Raw genomic sequence first — 27,032 nt, forward strand, 5'->3', positions numbered from 1 at the left:
TTGGAACGTGATGAATTGCTAAATCATTTATTCTATGGATGTCGAAATCACATGATTTTGAGGCATCCAAGGAGTGAAATTTTTTAGAATCTACGAGATTTTCCATAAAATCTTCCACGAAGTTTATTGTTTTCCATTTTGTTTCACAAAAAAACTAATTTGGTTAATATTAACATGTTTTTAGAATTTAATAACCATCATGCTATCCTGCGTTTAAGTACACATAAACAGATATGCTTGTTAGTTTGTTTTTTTCCTCTTTTATTTTTTTCATCGGACATAGTTTTCAGCATCGTTTAGTTGTCTGTGCTTTGAGTGCATATTGTCTTAAATCTTTTTAATAAAAATATTTGGCGCAGAATAGCCGCATCTGGCCCGATCGTGTCAGATTAGTAATAAGGGAAATTTCTTTTACATTGTCGTTATACCACAACACAGAGAAACTGCTGAGATATGATCAAACAAAGAAAAATATCTTGCTCTATTATGGAGCATTTTATTAATATGGAGCATAATTTTTTAAGAAGTTTTTTTTAATATGATTATAAATTAACAAATATGGCCATACTTAAAACTTAATATATTATATTAACAAAATAAAATATTAAGCATCTCTTTTAGAGACGAAGACAGTTTATATTTAGGCATTTATTTTTAAATAACATATTTTGTAACTCTTAATGGTCGGACTGAGGGGCCATCAAAATCCAAAAACCCATCAGTACTAACCCCAAAAACTACAAATTTACTAGTGAATAGTTGGCAACGGACACTTAGAAGCAAGGGAAAAGATCCGAAATTTGTCGAGTTAGATAATATAGGAAAAACTAAAGCCAACCCCATGTTATTAATATTAAATTTTAAGTAATTTGGTTACAGCTTAAACACCAAAAATACCGTTGGAATTTAATCTAACACTATAACCGAAACATTTTTGTGGTTAAAGAAATTAAGTATTTTAAAGAAAAATCGATTTAAAAATAGATTTTGATATTCGATTAGTCGCCACGCTGAATTAATGAGTTGTAGAGTTGTATCGATTTTAAAAGTTAGCTGTTACATTGTTTAGAAAAGAATAAAAGTATTTATATTTGCTTAGTATAAAATGTGATAAAGATTAAATAATTGGTTTAATTTAATCATAACAGGATTAAGAATGATTCAGAAAATTAAATTTATGAAACTAACGAAATTTTAAAGGCAAAGAAATAAGTAATTTTATACTGATTTCTCAGGCACATAGACCTAACATCAATCCAATCTAATTATTATTATCAAATTAATATTTATTGATTGATAATAAAGCTCTGCCGTGCAATTGAAAAAACAACGTTAGTGCTTCACGATTAAATCCGAGGAAAGTGGCTTGACAACTTTTCGCCTCTGCTGATGCTATAAACTTTCAAATGGAATTCCAAAAAACTGATAAAATAAAATCCTTTTTTTTGCTATATAAAGATGCCAAATGTATAAAAATCTCAATTTTGAATTTTTTATCGCTTACCTTGATTTTTCGATTGCACAGCAGAGCAGTAGGCTCACAATTTCCCGATTTTCGGGCATCCCTCATATTAGGTTCTAGATCTAAAATTAATAATCCGAATAGTTAATTTGAAATATGGCAAAATCTTTCTAATATGGCAAAAATACTTCTCCGAATTATACTGAAATCAATAAAAATCCAAAATACTGAACCCCTGCTTAAATTATCTGTTGCAATATACTCAAAACTTAATTCCTACTAAATGATTATACCGACTTAATTCCTGCTAAATTATTAAAACTTAATAGGGAAAATAAACATGTATTTATTTATCACAATCGTGTCTTACGTTATTAAAGGCTTACCATTTTTCTGCACCACGTCTTATAAAAAATTTATCCTTCCTTTTAATCCGATTTAGTTAGAAATAATTTTCGAAAAAGTTTAAATCCGTTGAAATGTATAAGTTTAAATTTGTTATTTTAAAAGTTTTGCGTTTCCAGGTAAGCATTAGCTTGACGAAACGACATCGATTGGTAGATGTTTTTTCCAAGAATAAATATAAAATGTCACATTTTGAAACGATGATCGATGAATACGTTACTGAGATTATCTTCCATTTAATTAAATGAAATTCGTATTTAAAAAATTTATAAAACTAAATAAAATAAATTGATTTAATCGAAAACAATTTGTTTAATTAGAGAGAGTTCTTAAAATTCAATAATTTGTTAACTGAATTTTGAAGAACGTTATAGTATTAATTTTTTTAAGGAATGAAACAAAGCGAAAAATATAATACTGTAAGACAGATGTCTACAGCTTCTACGTTTTTTTCTTTTTTTTTTACTTCTGATTAAACATACGGAAAAGTTCAATTTTTCGAAATGAGTATTCGATGCTTTGTACCACGGCCTAAAGCTAAGACTTCATAGGACTATATTTTTAAACGATTACCTCTTTTTCATCTCATAGCAAACTTAATTCATTTTTTAAACTGATTTATTTTTAAATTAATTCACCGTAAAATTTATAATCTCTGAAATGTATAAGTTTGAATTTGTTATTTTAAAAACTTTGCGTTTCCCCGATAATAATTTGTTAACTGAATTTTGTCCTCCTTGGCTAAGGAAGGCAGAGGTGCCGACCAACCTTGCACCACCATCACGCTTGCATACCTCAAATGCAGTTGCAAGACACAGACTTCTGCCCCATTCCTTCAGGAAACCCCTCATTACTGACTTTGATTGTTCCAGAATCTTAACATCAACAATTACAAGACTAAAAACAAACCACTTTAAAGGGATGAAAATTCTCCCCGTCAAAATAAGAACTTATACTTAACCCTGCAAGAACTGCACCGATATCCAACTTACCCCGGATCATATTCTCGAGTGCCCAGTCCTTACCCCATATGTTTTACAACTGTGTATGGTGCCACTGGCTTCAGAACTTCGTGAGATCCTCTACAGTAATGATGTATTGGAGCTAGCGGATGCAGTTATGAAGGCACACGAAGCCATTTAATTGTCCATGGACACGATAAAAAAAAGAGGAAAAAAAACTGAATTTTGTAAAATTTGGTAATATAAATTCTTTTAAAGGAATGAAATAAAATGAAAAATATTATTGTGCAGAAAGACGAATATCAGCTGCTACGGATTTTCCTCTGACTAAGCATAAGGAAAATTCAATTTTTCGAAATGACCATTTAGAAGCTAGAATTCATAGGATTATATTTTTAAAAGTTTACATTTTATTCATCTCATATCAAACTTTACTCATCATTTTATTTTTATTTGTTTTAGGACTAATTTTCCTAAAAATTTTATATTCGCTGAAATGTGCAATTTTGAATATCACCACTTGTAAAATACTCAATTCAATGTTGAGAAAAGGAAAGTTAAATTAAGGGGGCAGATAGTTGTCTTATTTTAATTTTTAAACCATTATTTTTCTATAATACTTACACAAAATTTGACTAATTGAGGTTTAAAAATTATTTAAATTTTAATGATGAGATTATAAATATCTTAACAAAACTATCTATGTTAACATATGTTAGTGATTTATTATAATTGGTAAAATCGTTTAAGCTATTAACTAAACTTAGAATAAGTTAATAAGTACTAATTACTGACACTTTAACAAATACGTTAATTATAAAACTGCTCTATCAAATTTTAATTTTAACACTGAATTTTTAAAGAAAGGTTAATGTAAATGCAATGAATTGAGTTTAATATAATGAAAGTTTATTGTAAGCCTTTCAAAAAAAACTAAAATTATTCATCTGAAAAAATAATGCAGAAAAGTGCAAATTTTTGTTTGGAAGATCTTACCTTTTACGCAGAAAAAGACACGTATTTTCAGTATTTCATAACCATAAATTATTTGAAAGCTAAATATAATATATTTTAGTTAGTAATTTTGGCATAAATAATTTTGGCATAAATGTGAGAAAAAAGCATGAAATGTATCTTTTCTAAAAATTCTGTGTTAATTAAATAGAAATGAGAACGTAAGACAAACCGCCATGCAAAATATCTGTTATCGCACATTGTAAAATCGATTACATTTGACTATGGCTTATGATTAACATCATTCAGTTTAAATTTTTTATTTTCAGCAAAAACAGCAAAATTTCATCCTATTATGGTTCAGGGTTCGATTTTCATCATTACAGTAAATTTTAACGTCTTTACAATAAATTGTATAAGTTCTTCTTTCTAAATTGTATTAAGTTAATTGCATTTAAGTTTCTATTCATCAGAATATATTATAATAGATTTTTTCTAACAAAAAATCTATTTCAATTAATTTTACCAAGTTACTATTTTAAATCATACCACTTTTTCAAAAGTTTGCTGGGTATTATTTCTATTGTTACAAACATGTTCTATAATTTCTCTTTTAGATCTGTAATTATGTAAGAATTAAAAAATTCCAAATTAATTTTATTGATTGATATAAATCTTTATTTTGCTGCTCTCTTTTTCGATGCTGAAAAATCACTTCTCGAAATTGGTTAAAATTTCTTATGCATGCTTTAGATTCTTATTGATTCTTAAAAAGCTTTTAGTGTTATTGTTTGTTTGCATATAGTCTAAAACAAAAATAACCCTTATGTTCTTCACATAATACTAGTTTGGGTTAAAAAAAAATTTTTTGAAAATATTTAAAATTAAATGCCGCGTTGACATGTTATAGAAATTATAGTCTAATATGAAAGTAATCCTTTAAATGTACAATTAAAAGCGATGTATGTAACATAGGGTAGCTTAAATGTTGCGACAAACTTCTAGGAGAGTTACGTCATCAGAATTAAAATTGAATAAAATCCCATGTTCGAAAATATCATCATACGCCGCTAGGGACGTTTCCTCTATATTAAACTGTTATTTCGTATGCTTCTGAACTGGTCATAAGAGGTAAAGTCTCTAGCCGCATGTATTTTATGGGCTAGAGTTTATTCATGTTTAATCCTGATGATATGCCCTAACTCTCCTAGAAGTTTGTCACAACATTCTCGGCAATCTGATATGGGCCCGCTATCACGCCTTAAGCACTGTTTGTGCTGGGGAGCTTTTAAACTAACTTGTACATTTCGACAAAAAATAGACTAAAAATTCATCTGTTGCTTTAGGTGCAAAAATAATTTCAGATTTGAAATCCCCACACTCGAATTAGGCAAAATCAAGTGTTTGTATTTGTATTGGTGAATTTTGGAAAAAGGGAGACATCTCTTAAATTTTTAAAATTAATATTTGGACACTTGTCATGCATCATTTTCTTCAGGAGTAAATGAATTTCTTGAATCTGCTGATCTGCTTTCTTGAGGATGCTGAAAATCTCTATTTTGTTACTTTTTGTCATTTTGAACTTTTTGTCCTTCCGTTACCATTAACAAGTACCTCATTTCTATGTTTGTTTTCTATGTTTGTATGTATGTTATTTTTCAGAAATACTGGTCAAATTATAATAATGTTGTCTTCTTTATGTATTCTTATTTTTCCAAAGTTTTTCCTTTTTTAGCTTGGCTAAATTTTTATGAAAATCATGATAATCATGTCGAAAAAATGACCTTCCGTTACCATTTTTTTTAATTTGAATTTAAATAAAAGTTAAACTGAAAATTCATAGGTTTGACATTTTTAATGATTAGCTAAAAAGAGTGTAAAATTCTTAATATTAATTATTGAAAAAATGTGTAATATTTTTAGTTATAGTCAAAAATAACGTTGATTTTGTTGTGCTAACTGTTTTTCATTTACAGCTGGAATTCACTAAATGCAACGTAATTTACGTATTGCGTAATTTACAGATAACGTGTACAGATAGCTAGATAACTGATCTGCTTGTCCAATAAGAATGTTGTTGTACTTATATTAAACTATTCCTTTGTATTGTTTCAAGATAGGTACTTAATAATTTTACTACATTTCAACTAGATGGCAGGGTAATCCACAAAAACATCTTATTCTTTCTATGAAAATCGTTATCTTTTTTATTCCATCAATTGCATTTTACGTTTTTATATTTTATATTACCTTTCTTTATCTACAATTCTAGCTCAGTTAATTTATAGTTATTGAAATATGTTTTTGTAGCTAAACAAATGATGATTAACATAAATTGATTATCCCTGGAATTAACAATCCCTGAATTACTCGAACAGAATCCAGAAATTCCTAATGAAATTCCCTAAGGATACCATTGCATCTATGATTGTATCAAATCTTTGTTTTATTCTTAGATACTAAGTTAATACTTTCTTAAGGATGCTGTAACTTACCATTTCATTGGAAAAGCCATGATGAGCTTACTTAACGGTAATGATAATCGCGGTGACTATTTAGCTTCGCTTTATTGCTATACGATTTCCGAAATTTCGCTTTCCTTATATAGTTAATCACAATAATTGTTTCGGCAAAGAATTCTTAAACTTTTTTTTTCACTTGATCTATCTCTACAAGCTAAGGAATTAAAATTATTTTTTTCTTGCTTACAGAATATTTTTTAAGATAAATTTCATTAAAAAGGTATTAGTTAAGATTAAATAAATTGCTTATTGATTTATTTTTATGGTTAACTTGAAATTTTTATTCTTTAGTTTTTAGAATTTTTCTTGAATTTCGTAGGCTATATCAGATGGTATTTTGATCCGCAAAAATGTTTCCAGAATTTTCATATTTACAACAAATTTATGAAGAAAAAAAGTATATTTAAAAATAAACTTGCTTAATGCAATCTAATGTTAGAGCTCTTAAATATTATTTTATAATAGAATTCTAATTGATTGTAGTTTCTGTTGTAGATACATGTATTACATGTATAATTATTTTATGCGAAGCAATGTGGCAATATTGAAATAAATTAAGTCAAATCGTGAGAATTTGAACATTTTGAAGGACACAATACATTTGAAAAAGTGATATCCCAAAAGAACATCATTATCTCAATTTCGCAAGTAAGATTTTTTTTCTTTAAAAAAAAGGAAAAAATTTTAGTATATATTCTTAATTTTCTGTGACTATTCTAACGTTTTCAATCTCTTAAATTTTTTTAACGTTTGGAAATCACTCACAGTTCGAACAATTCGAGAATCGGCTCTTCAACAACTGACCTTGACTTCTGAGAATCATTTCATATTTTGAAAATTAATAACCTAATTATTTATTTAATATCCCATCCTTTCTTAAAGCTTGGAAATCTATTTTAATTTAATTTCTTCATCTTGCACATTTGAGGTTCTCACCCTACTTCTTCCACTACATAATGTTTCTTATCGCCTTTCTTTTATTTTATTATCTTGTTTAAGCTTGTTCCTCTTCCCCTATTGGTTAAATCACTTTCTTCAATTTGTTTGTATTGTGTTTTTCTCAGTCTTTCTGTGTTTTGACTCTAAAAAGGTTCCTATATATAAAGACGAAACTATAGTGCATCTTTTTTTCTGCTACAGTTTGTGCTTTATTCAAGTTGTTTGGTTTTTAGGCTTTTAATATCCATAGTTTTGGAACTGCTTTTCTCTCTAGTTATTTAGTCTTTCTCTCTAGTAACTTATTAGAACGCTTTGTCGAATGCTGCTTTCTCTTGTCACGTTAGTAGACTTGATGGAGAAACGAAAGAAACAAACAAAGCCTAAGAGTGAAGAAAAACAAGGTGTGTTTTGTGCATATAGATTTTAAATTTTCGTAATCATCTCGCTTTTTTTTAAAAAAAATGTTTCAAAAGCCATTTGTTATCTATAAGCCCTTTATCTGTTTCTTATAAATATTAAAAAATTCTTACTCGACAATTTTATTTTACGAAATCACACTCGATTAAAAACCTTTTGAAAACTATTACATATAAAACCTTTTATCACAGTGATCGATTTTATTACATTTTTATTATTTTATGTTTTAGAAAAAATATATGACTAAATTTTCAATTCTCATTTAATTAATTACTCACTAAATTTATTATTTTTACGAATAAAATTGGTTATCTAAAAATAGTTTTCTATTTCAGAACTCCGTTCAGTATTTCTCGATGATCATAAATCCTTGTTTTGGCGATACTATCGCGAAAAGAAAGAAACTCACCTATCTACCATTGAAGCTATTTACTACTTTATTGTGGAACTGCACAATCTATTGCAACCGGATGTGCCTTATCATGGACAATATGATAACATGCTATTTTTCTTTAAGTTTATGTACTATAAAATCAGAACTTTGTACGATCCTTTAAAATTGAAAGCTTATCAAAATTCGACAGTGTTAACGAAATAGATCTGCTTTTGTACTAGCAATAAAGTTTTTTATTTCTTGAGTCCTCTTGTTAATTTATTCTAGCTGCGCGTGGATGAAGCACGTGTTATTCTAGTTGCACGTGGTTAGTTGTAGTGGATGAAGTGCTTAGATTAAAGTGGTTTTCCAATAAGAAATTCCATGTTTTTTAAAAGCAAAATGAGAAAAAAAAGAGTTTTTTTACAATGGCGACGCACACAATTTAGTTGATACATTCATGAAACATTGCATGCTCATAAAATGCTGCATCGTATGTCGCATTTGTTGACTTCTATTATATTGTCCATGAGTTCTTGTCTGAAGCATCAACGAAGATAGATTTCTACTTTATTTTCATGCTATTTCTTTTTATAGCGAGCGTAGAACAATTTTTGCATAAAAGATTAAATAGAGTGCCAGTTTTGATAATTATATAGATAAATGCATTTTGTAAAAGTAATAATTTAAGCAAAACATCCAATAGTAATAATAAAAACTAAGTTAAAAGGAACTGATGCAAATAGTCTTTTTCGCTTTGATATTAAAAGTAAATATAAATAAACTTACTCGCTTAAATCTCTTATCATCGTGCACATTCCAGTTTTGTTGATTATATCACGTATTCTTAAATCTCTTGAATAGAAATCTATAGTTTAGCGAACCTTTAGTTTGTGATAAAACTAAATTACATAAATTAATTATCATTTAGTGAAGAAATTGTTTTGTTTTAAAGGCTATTGAGCTTGCACGGAACAATATCTTTGCCAAATAATCTGCAGCCAAAACTCGCTATACAGCGAGTTTTGGCTGCAGATTAGTCCGCCAAGTGCGTTCTAAATTTATACAATTTGCAGTTACGCATCTCGGTACTTCGCCAACGTGGGCTTCAAGCCAACGCCTCCTATAACTTAAAGCCTCCACACAGTTTTTTGTAGGTAGTCCGGTCAGACCACTATGAGGGTAAACAAGTTAACGGACGAAGCATTTAATACAAAATCTAGTAAAAGTTCGATAGTGATAGCAAATATATATCAAAAAATTTACTTAGTTTTTGAATATAATTGGTTTGTCTTATTTACTTGTCTACCACTACCGATTCAATTCTAAAATATATATGATAAACTTCTCTCAATTAATATTAGAAGAGAATTTGGATTCCTGCGCACAACTGGTTCACTTTTTAAATAATCTGCGCAGACTACTTATAAAAAAAACGTGTGGAGGCTTTCTGATCTAGGAGGTAATGCTCGAGCTCGAAACATTGAATCGGCCATCCAGTGAAATATGGAGATCTGTGTAAAATCCCCAGGTAGTCTGCTCAAACTACTTGGAAAAGGAATCAGATTGCGCATCAGCTAATTTTTATAGGGAAGCGTGTAAAAACAAGAAAAATTTAAGTTAAAATTGTCTAAGCCGCGATATTGTGCTTAAAATGTCTTAGTAGACTACCTTGCTAATATTAGAGAGGATATTTTAGTATAAGCCAATTTTTGATAAGACACGAGAAGTACCAAATATGAGGAGGCTATTTGAAGTTTATTTTTACTTATGTTTATTGAACACTACTTAGTACGATTTAATGTTCTGAAAAATGTATTGAAAATTACATGGTTTATCTATATAATGACATTCACAGAAAATATTTGTGATTATAATTTAGATGAAAAGCATTTTTTTATTCAGTTTTCTTACCGTAAATTACTGTAATAGCTTTATTTCCTGACATGTTAGTACTTTCATTTGACAAATTTCGATAAGTCTGCGTTTGTTTATTGTATTCATAGACGATTGTTGTATTCATAGACTTCACTTAATTTTACAAATAATTTCAAATTATCCCTAATTATTTGTCCTTTAATTATTGGTTTTCCATCATTTTGTAATTTAATATTCAGTCGACTTAGACTATTCAATTAAATTGTTTGATTTATCCCCATTATATCTGCCGAATCACGTATTACACTTTCCGAACTCGCAATTTTGTAATTCTTGAGATAATAGTTTATAATCGGAGGCTCCTCTCATTTTTGGCGATTTCCAAATAAATGAATATATACTTAAATAAACCAAGAGCCAATAACATAAAGGTAAACAAAAGTTGCGGAAACCCGAAGGTGATGTCATTGAATGCAAAGCATATCATAGTCTCCAAAAATGGTATCATAGTTTCCAGAATTAATCAAATTCATTAGTTTGGCTCTTGTGCGACATTTAACCATTCATTCTTGTTAAACCATTCAACGAACATTCCTATCGCTTCTTGTAGTATTAAACCAATGTCATGAAATGAACATGAAATATTGCTTGAAATTTTTATACTGACCTGAAAATGTCGCTCTAACATTTTTAAATTTGTATTATTGTTTGTTTTGTATATTATTCTTCATTATTTTCAAACATTTCAAAAACTTTTTTTATGCTATTTTTCTTTTCTTTTACAGACTTACAATGTGTTGTGCTAAATTCAAAAAAATCTTTATTCTGGCGTCCACAACGAGGAAAACCTGACACTTTTTTGGCTACTGTTGAAGCCGTTTATTACTTTCTGGTAGATTTCCATAGTTTGATGTACCCTGGTATGAACTATGATGGACAATACGATAACATGCTATTTTTCTTTAAATATTGGTATTTCAAAATAAAAAGTGTTTATAATGTAAACACTTTGCCTAAATGACGTATTTTTGCAATAAAAGTTTTATACTAAAATTGTTCTTTTTGTATGTGATTTAAATGGTAATTTAAAAATAAAATGCCATACCATCAATGAGAAGATCAAACTTATGATTTAACTGTTTTCAAGTAGTTAACTTTCCATATTTGTCAACATAATTGTTTTTTAACTATCATTTTTCTGTATAAGGATATTATGATGTTCTGCCCATTGCCTCGTTTCGCTCTCCAATCCTACGCTTTTATTTATTTTGATATTAAACAGGTTGCTACACCTGAATGAAAAACTGTTAAAATTTCCCATATAAGTTTCCTATTATGCTGGGATAAAATTTAAACCTAATCCGTTGCAAATTCATCAACAATTTTGATTTTTTAATTCCGATTTAATTTTTGATTTGTAGAATAATTAGTAATAGTAAATAGTAATGGTGTGAAAATTTTATTATTAAGTGCAGTAGTTAAGCCACGGGGTTCTATCCCCGTTGATGACTTGAAGACTATGCAATTTAGGATGGATTGGAGCTATTTTGCCTGAGAAGTGTAGGCCGCCTGCGTGCAATGCTGACCACCTTTCTATTATCATATTATTAGTCTCAAAATTATGGAGCCTTAACCTCCGTGACCACCTTGACGAGCAATGGTTTTCTTTTACTTCATAAGTAAATTGCGTTAATATTTTAGGGATAAAATGTAGATAACCTCTTCTGCTTGTTCAGAACTCAAAATATTTTAAATTAAACAATGACTTAAAATATTTTCTGAATTCCGGCTTAACTGAGAATTCCTTACAACATAAATATGTATCTCCATTGATCAGTCTTTAGAATGTCTGCTTTAGTCGGCTTTTATATTTGGAAAATAAGCTTCAGTTTTGATATTTGTTGCCTTTTCCATTAGAGTACCTACCTCGTGTAGAATGTTCTTTTATAACAAAAATGCTGGAAAAAAACTATACCATGAATAAGTATGTGTTTGATGTCATGTGCAAAGTAGTGATTTAATCTAGTAATTCGGTGAAGGTGATTGCATTATTTTGAGACTTGTATTTACATTTAAGCACCTGATTAGAAATTTAGTTCTACAAGGAAATCTGATATCACTGCAGCTGCATTATAAACAAATAATGGTCTATACCACTGTATTTAGAAACAAAAATAAAAGCGAAATATCTCTTAATAGGAGCGTAATAAATCCAGTGCATTTTAGTGGTAGATTTTATACATTGTAGTTTTGGTTTTTTAATTTGAAAATCTTATTTATCTCACTGAATAATGACTCTTTCAGTCCATTCTATGGGCATCAGTTGATTGGGATGCTTATTCTTCATTTACGTAATCATTTTCAAAGAATTTTTTTCTTGCGTTTACTTTTCCTTAAACATCGCGTTCATAAAATCGCAGCCTTGCCTTTTTTTTAAACTACAAAACAATATCTTAAACTCCTTCCATGCCATGTCGTACCGACTCAAGATTTTCATTGCTTTATTTAGAGCACACTGCTTTTTTTTCTTCTAAAAAAAAGTGAAAGGTAAAATGTAATTTCTTTCTCTTGAGTATTGAATTTACAATATTGCTTGATTAAAAAACAAATTAGAATGATTTAACTAATGCATATTATTTCTGTTTTCACTCCTATAAAAGTTTAAAATGGTCGAGATAGCCTGGTTGGTGGGAAGTTGAGCTGGTGTTCGTGAGAACGTGAGTTCACATCCCGCCGGTTGAAGAATCCCCGTTTAAATAGTGACTGGAGCACGGTGAATCTGTCGGGGTCACAACGTCCTCCAAGTTAGCATAGCAAATCAATACCACTGGGGGTACTGAATTTTTTCTCTTATTCAGATCAAAATTATGATCTGTGGATGGATGAATAGAGTGCGATTGGATCCTCCTTGTAAAACGGGTTTTGACGTGTGTTTGGCTGAAGTCGTATTCTTGGACATAGATGGAGCCACTGTATAAACAGAATCTAAAACCCTGCTTTAAAAACTCGCTTCATTTCAAGCAGGCTTACTGGTATTGGAAAGTGGCATACGTAACAATAACAAAGGTTAAAAGTTTCGACTTAAGATTTATTAAACTGAAATTAAATTGTCTCTCTACACACAACCCTACTGACGATCCAAAAAATGTAAATTCCTAAACAACAGAAAAAAAGTTAATAAATCCTTATCACGTTTTCTTTATTTACATAAAAATAATGAACCCAGTGGAGAAAAAAGCAGGCCATTTATAACAAAAGGTGATCTTTCGTTCCAAAAATCATATCGAGTCAACTTAAAAACCGACAAGAAAAGATGCCAAAGTTCCACAGTCAATCAAGCCTTATTCTATGATTTGTTGACAGATAATCAACTTCGAAGCTTCAAGGAAGACAGAATTTTCGAATGTGTAAGATTTGGACCTTCTGATTAGATTTCCGATTCCAGCAAATTTCGAAAACTTCTTGTAGGAAAGAATATTTTACTGTCAGCTGTCTAATTTCGATAAATAAGTGTGCGAACAGGGCCACACGCGTGCAAATTTTATATTTTAAAGAAAGCTACTTTACGTTCAGAAGAATCCAATGTTTTTAAAATATTAAATCTTAATCAATTAAGCTCTTACAAAACAATGGCTTCGCTTCTGTTATTGAAAACAAATATGATTAGGAAGTTAATATGTACACGGAGAAAAAGATTCTGGTACAATTATTCTGCACAGTAAGGTAATAGCACTTCTGGTAATAAAAAAATAAGAAGAAGAAATTAAAAAAAAAAACATAATTCTGGCTAATAAAAAAATTATGGTATTTAAACCATCCATTTCGTAATTTTTCCTTTCTTACCGTAAACCGGAAATTCTGTTTTTCAAAATTCTATAATTCTTATTACGATACATTTTATTGTTCATAGAGAGCATGATTTGTTTTCTTAGTAAATGGTTTTGACTAACTAAATAGTTTATTTTAAATGTGGTATTCAAATTATGAATATTTTAATCTGAAGTAAAGCATTCCCGCAAAAACCAGTTGTGGACCATGGGGTCATAGAGGTTTAAAGCTCTACAATTTTGAGACCAACGGTAGGATTGTGGCAATGTGGACAGCACTACACACAGGCCACCTTTACTTCCCAGACAAGCTGGTATCTGAAACTGGATGAGTTTCAAGCCGTCACCTAGGATCGAACTCCAGTTCTTCACAATGACAGTTTAGTGCCTTAAACACTGAGCCAACGTGAAGATTTTAATCTTGCAATTTAAAATATAATTGCAATATAAAAATAATTCAGAATGTTTAATTTTTTTTGTCGATTTTAAAATTTTTGTTAAGTAGTACAACTTAATAATTAATAGCGGATATTAATACTTATCATGTAATTATGAAGAATTTATATTTATTAACTCTATTTTGGGTTTTAATTTAAACTTATTACCTGCCTGTGAGTTATGCGGACATTTTCTCCGCATTTTAAATCTAAATACTGCCAGATTTTGAAGATTCGAATGATAGGTTCAGGATTTTGGTTGAGTAGTATGTTTTCATAATCTTGATTCTTGATCATAACATATTAATTATTAAAATTTCCCAGATAGAGGATCGATTGTGAACAGTAAAAACTGAGAGATTTCATCCTTTTCACAGTTAGGAATATGCAAAGCTCTTAAAAGAGAAATGAAAAAAAAAATTCCACAGAATTAATAGTGAAACTATATATTTTTGATAGAATTTTGAGTTAAATCCAATTTATTTTATTTTCTATAATGGAAAATTTTAAACATATTGTTCGAACATCTTTTATTTTTGTCAAGAGCTGAACGTTAATTAAAAATAATTGGTGTCTAACCCTTAACTCTATTGAGGAGAAAAAAATAGAAAAAGAGAGACAATTCTACGGTAGTAAATGATAAATTATTTGAAAGAAGCTATGAAACACAAAATTACTGAAATTTATTTTGCTAAAAATAGTTAAGAAAGTAATCATTGTGGTTTTTAGAAATTCGTAGCGTTTTATGTAATTTTTTAAAACTAAATATTAAGTTCTGTTAATTTTCCAAATGCAATTTTACATTGAACTTTCAAAAAAAATCCAATTTTAATTAACTTTCATTAATATTCCTACATATTTATATAAGCTTTTAAAATTAAGCAAATTCTATTGCATAACAGAAACTTAAAAACAAAAAAACATAACCTGTAAACAAAAAAACAATAACAACTGTTTAACAAAAAAAACTGTTATTTTAACAAAAAACTGTTATTTTAACAAAAAACTGTTATTTTAACAAAAAAAATGTTATTTTAACAAAAAACTGTTATTTTAACAAAAAAACTGTTATTTTAACAAAAAAGTGTTATTTAAATAGAAAAAAATAAACTCTATAAAATAACTATGTCATCATTACGATCGGTGACAGCCGCTTACAGAATTTGTACAACCAGTTAACTCTGGGTTACCTCATTGGGAGGCGAGTGTCTTACCTCCTGAGCTATCGGCGGTCTATCTTTCATTATGAAGAAAAAACTTAAACTATCTTCATCTTAAAAGTCTTATTGAAATGATACTTAAGTGTAAAAACATTTAAAACTATAGTGACCCACTCTTATAAAATTGTCTGGCAACGTAACATAACTTGCCAAAAAACTTCAAGCTCTAGATCAGGTAGATTTATCAAGAAGAGTGTCATTTTGATAATAACGCCGATTCGCAGTTTTATTTATACAATGTTCAAATTCATAAAATAATTGTTACTGAAAAGTAAGAGCAATTACAGAAAATAATCTTAAAATTATTATTTTTTTTAAAAAAAGGTATTGTTATAGTACGGTGAGTAAAACCGAAGGCCAAAAACAAGAATTTGAACTGACGGTTTAATCCGTTTATGATTAATGTTTATTCATAACTGTTGATTTTAAATTATTTTGTTATTTAAAAACGCATTTCAAAAGTCTACCTACAAAAAAGTGTGCATGTGATTTCAAATAATTTTATGAATACTAACTCGGAGACATAGCCCTCACACGCTATACTCATTGATCTTGAAGTTACTTAGCATATAAAATAAAAAATAATTACATTTGAATTAACGAGCAAAAAGCTTTTTTTTATTAATAGAGCTGTAAGTTATCAAACATCACTGATCAAAAGCAGAGTTCTCTTAATTTTAAACTAAAATTTTTTGAAACGCCCCTTCTGAGCGGATTAACTGAAATTTTTGACCGAGTTTCAGTATATCAATAGTATTATAAAATTGCCCGTTTAAGTCGAGGTCCGAATTTTAAGACCATAGTACAAACAGTTCTGAAGCTCCAAGAGAAAGACGTTTATACAAACTCTTCGTATCATTATTATAAATAAACTTAAAAATTAGATAGTAATCGTGCTGCTATCCTTTAATTTAACATTGATTATAATATACTAATATTCCCATACAGTTAATCTACGCTACGAAGATGATTGGAGGTCAAATCATAGTATAAGTCCGTTAGTGAAAATAGAGCTTACGTGAAAACGAAAAGTATAGTTTATAAAATGTCCGTTTGCATTAAATGTAAATCCTTCTAAAATTTATTTATTTATTTAATTTCTAGAAGAGAACGGTATGTTGTCTTGGAGGGAGTTTTCAATAGTAATATTTATTGCTTTACGTAATTACAAAAAAACAATTCATGTTACAAAATTTGTTTGCGATTTTCAGCTTTATAAAATTTACTTTAATGCTCCAACCTTGAATAAAAAAATAACAATGAATAAAAAATAAAAAAAACATCGGAAGATGAAATAGACTACCAAATACTTTTTACCACTTCATCATCGCGGGAATAACGACAACTTCCGCATCTTGGCGTCATAAAAAAGATCATTTCAAACACTTTTCATTTTAAAACACAGCTCTACTCTATTTACACCGTCTTACTCAAACACAAAAACTCTTGGTGTTTCACATGTTGTGCATACACTTTTTAACATTCCCATTCGTCAAAAAAAAATCCAATAGAAAGAAACGAAAACTCTCATGCATCCTCTCTCCAGAAAAAAAACAGGAAAAAAAGGAAACTAAAAATAACAGCATGGTTCGAGGAATTCGAATTTTATGTATTTTCAACTACTGTCGTGGGAACGATTACTAAGCAATCACTTTTACCTTTGTTGCTTTTTATGGCCCTCAGTTTGAATTGCTTGAACTTTGACTTTTTTGTTTAACTTTTGGGAGAATTGGGATTTAATTTTAATTTAACGAAAAGGTAGCCATCGTCATTAATTGGTTAACCAACGTGTTTGAAAAGTTGATGATGTAACTAAAGGTTATATTTTAATATTTTTAAATTCTTTCATTGATAAAATTGGGTGCGTGAAAAATCGCTTATTTTGTTGAGATGATTCTAATAAAAAATCAATTTGCGTAAAAGCAGCGGGGAAATTCATTACAGAAATTAAATCATCGGGAAATAAGAGATGATTTAATGAGTTTAGCTTTTGTTCGCCTTAAATTAAAAACAAAAGGCCTTATTTGAATAGTGGTCCAACTTAAATTATTCAACGGAGTTCTATCTTTGTTTAAAGCTTGTTTAGTTCCAGTCTATCTTATTTGCGAAATAGAGGACATCAAAAATGAGACAATAAAGATAAAGACAATAAAACCAAAAATGAAACAATAAAATAGGTCCAAATAGGTTTAAAGACGTTGTAACTCAAAATGTGCATAAGTGGAACTGTCCCACTATTCATATAAGGACTTCAAGTCCAGAGATGACTAAGCTGATGTCACCTACTTGCTCCCTAGAAATCCATCAATGATCAAGCAGTTACAAATAACAACCAACAAGAATACGTTTCTATTGGGATGGGAACATGAACTTTCCAATAGGAATGGTGAAAACAACGATTGATTGATTCCACTCAAGTGATATAGTTCAGCTACTGGCTTAAACATCTCTATCGGTGATAAAAAGATTAAAGGTAGATAGTTTTTTATTTATTTTAGCTGAGTTTTTTTTTTTCTTCTTTTCAAATGATTTTGTACCTTACACATAAAAGAAACAAAAACATTTTTAAAGCTGCAGAAAGGTCCCAGAAATGTCGCATTATTGACCAAAATGAATTGTCTAACATAATGACGTTTCTGAGATAACATGGTACAAGCTGCATCATTTTTAACTACCTGAAATGTTATTACGATGTTTTTTAAGTGCAGCGTTCACAACGGTTGAGTTATGGAACACCAATTTTTCAACAAAATTCCTTTTCCTTAAAGAATTAATTTCTCAGTAAAAAAAGCAATTTTTTTTTCCTTTTTGCTCTTAATACTGCATATAAAGTTATCTATTATTGTTCTATAAATTTATCATATGATATTAATTAAAATTCTGATAAAGCACCTGTCGCAAAGCATTTGTTATTACTTTACTATAAATAAAAGAGCAAAATTTGTTCATTGATGATTGTGATAATAAAGTGATGATAAAGTGATTCATTTTTTATTTAGAAAACTTTTATATTCATTTGTTCCCGAATAATGTTCGTTTAAAAGGATCAGCGATAGACGATGAACAATGTTGATACTTTTAAGGAAATAATTTTAAAAGCCTTCGTCAATGTGGTTTCAAGCAAATCAATCTCCACACAGTCTTGAGTAAAAACTTTTAAGAGATATATATTGACATTAAATGTTATAACAAGTTATTTTCCTGAATACAAAATTTAAGTTCTCAAACTTCCTTTGCAACAATTTTATCTTGGCCCTAATTGGGCTCAAATTGAGTTCCTATCTAATCATGCATCGAGGGATGAATATTGGGATGTCTAGATTTTTAAATATTGGTCCTATATCCCTATCCAAGATAATTCTATGTAGGGCAAATATCAAAAAATACGACCCTTTGAACTCTTATTCAGCCAGAATTCGTGAATATTGGCCAAATGAGGGCGCAAGTTACATTTTAATTTCAGATAATTTGTTTTTCAAAAGTATAAGAATGAAATTATGTCCAAAACGGAATTACTGCTTATAATGCATTTGAATATATTTACGTGTGTATTGCAGATATTTATATTTTAAACATTGTTTTGCCTCACTCTTTGCTAATACTCACTGTTTTAATATTTCTGTATCCGACTAATATCTTCCATTTTAATTAAAATTCCAAAGAATTCAAATTCCATTGATTGCTAATGCAGTTATTTTTAAAATCTGTTTTGCTTAGAAAAATGAAAGAATAAAATGTATTTTAAATCATTTAGAATTGAAGCAAGCTATTCTTAAATGTAGACCCTACAGCTAAAAAAAATCTTTGAAAATTCAAGTCAAATCATGATGCTTTACAACGTGCTGAGATAGCGAATTCTGTCTAATCTGCTCAGTCAATCACAATCGATCGAGAAGTTGACGTGACCAAAGTAGCCGTTTCGAAATTCTGCAATCCAAGAATTGTATCTCAAATCTTTTTTGTAAGAAATGATAACAATTATTCTAAATATTTATTTTTTTCTCATTTTTCTTTTTAAAATTATAAAAGGAAACCAAAATAGGTCTTAAGTGTTTGACTATTGAAGCAATTTAAATAATGGTAACAACTAAGACCTATGGTAACTACTTGGAATATGCTGGAATATTCGGATAAAGCAAACTTGTATCTGAAAAAAAAAACATTTTGTTAGAAAAACAGCTCTTAGAATGGCGCGGAAGCATCTTGAACTATTTACAATAGAAATATCAAGTTGTAAGTCATAAATTAATTCAAGAAATTGTGTTCGTACTATGTACGTACATGACGTATTCCTAAAATTATTTATCATTACCTTTGATTTTTCTTTTAGGTTGTGAAAACTTAAGATTTATTGAAGATTTCTGATGATTCCATTAACGCTAAACTTTTCATTTAGGCTTCCATGGCAATTTGACACTTGGAAGTTGTTAACTTGAAGAAAGCACTTGTAGCTGAGTACTGTAAAAATTAGAATACAATATTCTACGGTAAAAATCAGATAAATAGTTCCTGAGATATCAAGTTTTAAAAAATTCAATTTCTTAAGAACTATTGAACCGATTTCGCTTAAATTTTAATATTTGCGAAATACGCAAAATTTAGAAGTGCAAACTTTTGATTACTCTCCTGCTCAAACTGTGGGTATCATATTTTCACGATTGTGGCTACTCCCTAGACTTTAGGGTTCAGAAATCTGAATTCGTTGAAAAAAAAGCATGTTTATTCACAGGAAGAACGTTTTTGTGTCTGATTTCGTTATTTAAAATATCTTCTGTACTAATTTAGTAGTAAATTTAACGTCACCCCTCGAGCCTTTAAGAATGAGTCCTAGAACGTAAAGATCCGATCATTAGATTAAGAGCTATTCAGGGTGGTCCCTTTCTTTTTTTGATGCATTACATGATGTACTTATAAAATGATTTATTATTACATTTCGATATTTCTTTTGTGAAACGAGAATTTGATAATTATATTAACGCTGAAAATTTTCATTTAGGCTTCCATAGGAATTTGCACTTGGAGGTAGAAAATTACTTAAAGAAGGCACTTGCAGTGAAGTCTCTCGTTGAATCTACGACAAGACGGCTTCAAATGGCTGTTAATGTTAAAGGAGAAAAAATTTACTAGGAACTTATCCGTATAATGTATATGTATCTCTATCATGTTCATGTTTCTGTAAAATGCATGTGTATTTGTATAAAGATAAGACATCTTGAAATGTATTTTAATATCTTGTTTCTATTTTTATATATACTTAAATAATTACTAATATTTTAAAATTCTCACTTTTTTTGCTCTGTACTGCATAAATACATGCAAATAGTGGATAAATAAGAATTTTATTTAAAAAAAATTCCGCAATTGACAGAATCAGCAGTGTAAAATTTGCAGTTTGCTATTCAATGCTTAAAGCCTATAAAAGAATAAAATATTTCAGCTAATTGGTCAGTTAGTATACAGTTTTGGAGTAGGAGCCAGAAATGGCTGTACCTAAACTGACTAATGCCGTGGAAAAATGAAAAACTAGCAATTAAGTTTATAAAATGCTGTTCGAAAACTCACCTTTCCAATTTAATATTACGTGAACAAAAAATCCAAGAAGAGGTTTCTCTAGTAGAATAGTTTTTTATTTAAAGAATTAAATAGGTAAAGCGGTTTGTGTTAGATTACTCAATTAAAAAATTTATTACCACTTTTTATTTTCCACAGGACGCTGGTCAGCTGAGCTATACCACACCATCAAATTGACACAAATAACAGGTTTACAGGTAAAATTAGCAGGTTTTTTGACACTTGTGACTATTTATTGATTTAATTCACAAAGATTTATACTTATATACGGAATCGAAATGTAAAATCCATTATCCTTTAAGTTAAGAAAAATATCGTGATGCTTATCACCAATTAGTAAATATAAACTAGGGTAAAAACAGGCAAAATAGAGTTGCTTTAAAATTTAAATTTGTGGTACTGGGATAGAAAATCTTTTACTCTTAAGGGTTAAGTACAGAAAATATTTCCTTTTTTTTTAGTTAAATTTATACGAGATATAAAACAAACGCAATTTTGAAATCTAGATTATTCTAGATCAATTTTAAAAGACTTTCTTTAGATATGGAAATAGTTATTTAGGCCATGAAATGTTTTTGCATAGGTTTCAAAATGAAAATGTAAGCTCTCCCATGTTCTATTGTTCTAGTTTTAATAACTAATAATGGTTATCGTGTATTTTGTCCAACATCTGTTTCACAGTTCACCAGATGGTATTGCTTTTAAGAACATGTTCCATGTAATTAAATTCAGTAAAACAGATAAATCAGATGTTATGTGGTTAAAGGAATATTGATTAGAAATTTCACTCAAGGGTGAGAGCATTAACATAAATCTTAATTTTATTCAAAAATGAGACAACTTTCATTGTTTAGCTATAAAATAATTCGTTATAAATATTCGTTTCATTAACTAATTGAAATGTATTGGAAGTAAAAAAGAAATGTAGTTCATGTTTTTATTTTACGTGTTATGACGAAAGATAATGAAAGCAAATACTACCACATAAATATTTATGACTTATTTCTCTAATGTAGCGTTTGAAAAAACTTTTTTTTTGGAGAGGGAGATTGATTAAAAGAAAACTATACAATGTATGATAATAAATGATTTACATATTCATAATTGAAGGGTGTTTAAAAAAACTGTACACTGCGTAATATATCAGTTACGCATTCTATGACCACGCTTCAAGAAATTACATTATGTCTGACATAAGTACTTGAAGTTTGTTTTTTTTTTTGGCTTCATAGTCTTATGAAAATAGCATATTATTCGCTAAAAAGTATCATTTCATAACTGCTGTGAGCTTGCAACAGTTACTCATGATTGTTAGGACAAGTTTAGCCTATCTAAACCTAGCGATGTCTTTTTCTCGTTTATCCTGAAAATGGTGCAAAACGAAGAAACTTTGTGAAAATGAAAAACGTTTGTGGTCTAATGTTTTAATATTTAAAAACTTACTCCAATACTGCAGTATCTGGGATCCTAAAAATTTGCAAAAACTGAGAATTAGGCAATGATTTTGATAACTTTCTTTTAGGTGGAAAAATGTCGCTAAATTGGTGATTTTTTAAAAAAAGTTTAATTACGTATAAAATACTCCAGTTATTTGTCCGTTTATAAAGCCTAGATCTTTCTTCATATCATCGTTTTGCTTCAGGTGTAAGACATTTCGCACATGGGCTGCAATAGCGGCATAACTCAAAAAATCGAGTTTTGAGATAAGCGGGTTTAAAGTTTTCATTGCTAAGCAAAATGCATAAAAAATGCTTTCATTTGCTTAAACGAAGATTACTCTCAAGTTGAATTATGAGTTGTGCTGCTATTGCTGCTGAAAGAGTGTGTATTTTCCTATTTACACCTGTTCTTAGTCCAAAACTCGTGTTTTTTTAGTTGTGCCACTTTTGTAGCCTATGAGCGATTTAAACTGTTTTTTTTTTTTTTTTTTTTTTTTTTTTTTTTTTTTTTTTTTTTTACTTGGTGGCAAAGCTTCGAAAAACTATATTAAACCAAAAAAATCCATGATAATGGTCTTTACTTTTCGAAGCTCTTTTACTAATAAAAATAGAAAAACCACGGTTTAAGTGCCTTAAACTTGAAGCTATGGTATAATTTTTAACTACATGTACAAATAACTTAATTTCCTTAAGTTAAACTTTTTTTTTCAAAATCATCAATTTGACGACATTTTCTCACCTAGAGGACCTGAATTCCTATACTTTTCCCCTTTACTTCGAGAATAACTTACTCGTTGAAATATACATTAGTATAGATTATTTCAACATATTTATTTCGTTCAATATATTTATTTCGTTCCTATTGGTCTGTCTTACAGCACACAATCATGATGGTTTTATTACTTTGGGAGACGGTTTATGTACTTATTTATTCAGCAATAAAATAAGAATTTTTTTCTTAAATAATTACACTACGATCTCAATTATTAATAACTTATAGGAAAATTCTGAAATACAAAAAAAAAAAGGTTTTAAATTGTGCTTTGCATTATTATTTATATAAATTAGTGTATAACTTAAATTTAATAATTAAACCAATTATTAAAATTCTGTAACGTAATGTGCCATTTCATTTATATTCCCTAATAAACAATCCTTAAAAAATTGTTAATCTATAAAACATAGGCAATGTACTTATATAAAAATATACATTTGTATATCAGTGTTTTATTAAAAGTTTTGCACGAAGTAACGACGAATAACGCATAATATTCTAAACAATAGTGTCAAATTTTAAGACACAATAAATAAAATAGTATACTTATGCTGTGCTATGAAATATGCTTTTATAATACGTGATGAAATTTGGTAAATGTTGTAAAATTAGGCAATTTTACCCAGATACCCTAGAACATGTCATAAAAAGCATTGATACGGTTTAATTTAATTTTCAGTTTTGTAGGTTTTATTAAATGTGCAATAATAAGAACTATATAATTTTGAAAATCAGAATTATCAGTAAACAGTTACTATATGAACGGAAAATGTATTAAAGGAATGGTTTAGATATCGGATATTATGGTTTCTGTATTAGAAATGTGATAACCATACAGTACTGTACTTGTACCAGAATTTTTTTTCTGTGTGGTGGCAGCAGGGAGTGTTAAACCCCTTGTTTATTTAGAAATATTTAAAATAAATTATAGTAATCTATAAAAAAAAGTGTATGGTTTAAGCATTTAAAATTTTATCGTGTATTTAAGTTTCCTTCTTATTAAATTTTACATATAGTAATTAAATTTGTAATAATTAAAAAAACTGTTAATAAGTACTATTAGTATGCAATCGAAATGCTTTATTTCATTCATAAAACTTTGAATTTAAAACTTCCTGGAAATATTTCTTATGAGCATATTTATTGATCGACACACAAATATTGGTCAGAAAAGGTAATGCTATCTTCTCAACATATTTTCTTTTGCCTTAAAACTTCATAAATGTAAATTAGTTTAAAAGAAAAACTTTTGGTGATAGACAAACACTTGACATTGATCGATTAAGCTGAAAAGCTTTCTTGTAATATTACTTGATTCGACTTAGCTCCTTTTACTGACTATAATTACTTTTAAGAATTCTTTGACAAATATTTTAATAAACGAGTAAATCTAATTTGATTTTCAAGCGTTGTGTTTTCCATAACTAAAATACTGTTTTCCTATAACTAAGATGAGTTGTTTTGATAGTTTGATTTTAGAAATTCCATAAAAGCATAAGCACAGTGATACTGGATGGAAATAGGCATATACTAATGATACACTATATAATAAAACACACACACACACTGCTATTCATATATATATATATATATATATATATATATATATATATATATATATATATATATATATATATATATATATATATATATATATATATATATATATATATATATATATATATATATATATATATATAATTTATCATGAGAAAAATAAACCGAATAAAAAAATAAAACCGAAAAGAAGTAACAGGAAAATCATAAAAATCAAAAACAAAAAACACTAAAAAAGAAATTAAAGTGGAGGCTCAGACATACATGGCTGAATCATCAGTGGGCATTACCATGCAGTCAGTGCAGGAGCAGTGTCTGATGGTCAATCAAGAATCAAACGTGCACGGCACAGCTGTGCACGTTTGATTCTGATTATGCATATGATGCGTTTTATTTTGACTATGTTCTTCGCTCGTTTGATATTGATCATGCTAATGATATATTTTATTTTGGCTTTATTATCGACACGTTTGATTTTGATACTATTTTTTTAACGCGTTTGAGTTTTATTATTTTGCAGACACGTGATAATTTAAATTTTCTTTTGGTATGTTATATTTTGAGTATGCTCTTGACTCAATTGACACGGTTGGTTTTATAACTCGATCGATTCTATTTTAGAACTATTGCACAAGTGGCATCTGATTTCCATCATTTAAATTTGGATAAAAGACTGCTGTGCTTTTGGAAAGAATCAAAATAAGAAATTCCTTTTAAAATTATTTTCCTTCATCACATCATAAACATTTCTAGTTTTAATCAAAGTAAAAAACATTTTCGATCGAATTAATTTTTATGTGGATCAAATTTGAGTCATTAATGTTAGCATTGAAAATTAAATAAATTAATAATTTAAACCCTCTTTAGTAAATTATTTACAATAATGATATTAAAATAAAATCTTTCGTTTTTAGTATTTAAATAAATAAATGAACAAAACAACGTTCTTTATTATATATTAGCTACTTTCCCAACCTTACTCGTTTATAAAACGGCACATTATTGATAACATCACACTATGTGATGTTATCAATGATGCTATTGATTACTTAAACAGTTATTGCTTCTGTAAAGTTCATGTATTGTTTTTATGTAACAGTAATTGATGATATAACTGTATGTGATACATATAAACAGTATGTGATGTCCTTAGAAAGAAATTTAAAAAAAATTAGAAGCGTCTAAGTTTCATAAAACGAACGTTTTATCTTTCAATATAACTTTATCAATCACCTAAGTTGTATGTTTCAATATAACTTATTATTTCGACTTAATTTTTATAACTGTATGCATTTTCATAAATTTCAATAATTCCATACACTATAAAAACATATTTACATCAACATTCATAGAGATTTATTGATTAGTACAAAAAAAAATGAAATTCAAAACTATCTTTAAAATCAAATTACGAAATTTTAATCTAAGCCATACAATCGATCAAACATATTCTTATTACACAGCGATTGCTTCTGTGAAGAAATATATCTGAGTGATTTATCAGAAATGAAGTTCTGGGTTAGTTCTTGCTAAAAGATGCAAAGAATCTTTTCCAAAATAAATCTCGGAGGAAAGTATAGCCTCCTCGGCATAATGACGTTTGCTTACATTGCTTAGAATAATATTACCCTAGCAAAAAAAATACCGTTCTGTTTGCAAAATTTCATTACTTTTAGTTCCTTCTAACTCTACTTATTACGATTGGAACATTCTTTTTCATTTGTCATCTGGCTTAATTTAGACTCTGCTGCGAGCCTTAATTTCTTTTTCTAAGAAAATGATTGGAAACTGTGGCAATTAAGATTTTTTTGTTATGCGTTTTCAATGTGAGAAAGAAAATAAGGAGGTTTTATATATAAAAAAGGCATGTAACTGCATATATCAAATCTAGAAAACATCGATAATTTCAAAAATAGATGTAAATTTTTAACATAGGTTAATTACATAAATATATGCAGATTTGAAGACATTATTTAAAATTTATACAAAATCTTACTTTTGTGAACATAAGTTTTTAAGATAAATAACATTGTTAATAAAATAATTGTTTTTAAATTCTGTTAACCAACTTTGTAATACAAGAGGAGGAATAAAACACTTCAAACTAAATCTTTAAATATTTTTTCTAAATTCTGTAGGAATTTAAAATTTACAGAAAGATCTCTTTCAATCTATGTTTTAATTAAAAAATTACGGTGATTTTATTTATTCACAAAATATTCTTTTCCAAAAAAAAGTTCTTTTCATCATCTCACCCAACTAAATTAATCTTGCGATTTCTATATGCAAACCAT

General features: G+C 28.6%; 1 protein-coding gene across 5 annotated transcripts in view; it reads left to right on the forward strand.

The window, feature by feature from the left end:
- LOC107455131 (tRNA-uridine aminocarboxypropyltransferase 1) overlaps positions 1 to 20,614 on the forward strand; it is a 77,155-nt gene extending 56,541 nt beyond the window's left edge. For 2 of the 5 annotated variants that reach the window (XM_016072591.4, XM_087153843.1), the window contains exon 5: positions 10,698 to 10,965. In XM_016072591.4, coding sequence (XP_015928077.3) covers positions 10,698 to 10,933 — 236 coding nt within the window. In that variant the 3' untranslated portion in view covers positions 10,934 to 10,965. Of the gene's footprint in view, positions 1 to 7,996; positions 8,300 to 10,697; positions 10,966 to 20,392 lie in introns of those variants that run through there. The other 3 variants (XM_043044527.3, XM_043044528.3, XM_071183985.2) reach the window with 2 other exon arrangements.
- Positions 20,615 to 27,032: the final 6,418 nt, after the last annotated feature.

This window comes from Parasteatoda tepidariorum, chromosome 10 (assembly GCF_982258835.1).
Source record: "Parasteatoda tepidariorum strain Cologne lab strain chromosome 10, Ptep-v5.0, whole genome shotgun sequence".
NCBI lineage: Eukaryota > Metazoa > Arthropoda > Arachnida > Araneae > Theridiidae > Parasteatoda > Parasteatoda tepidariorum.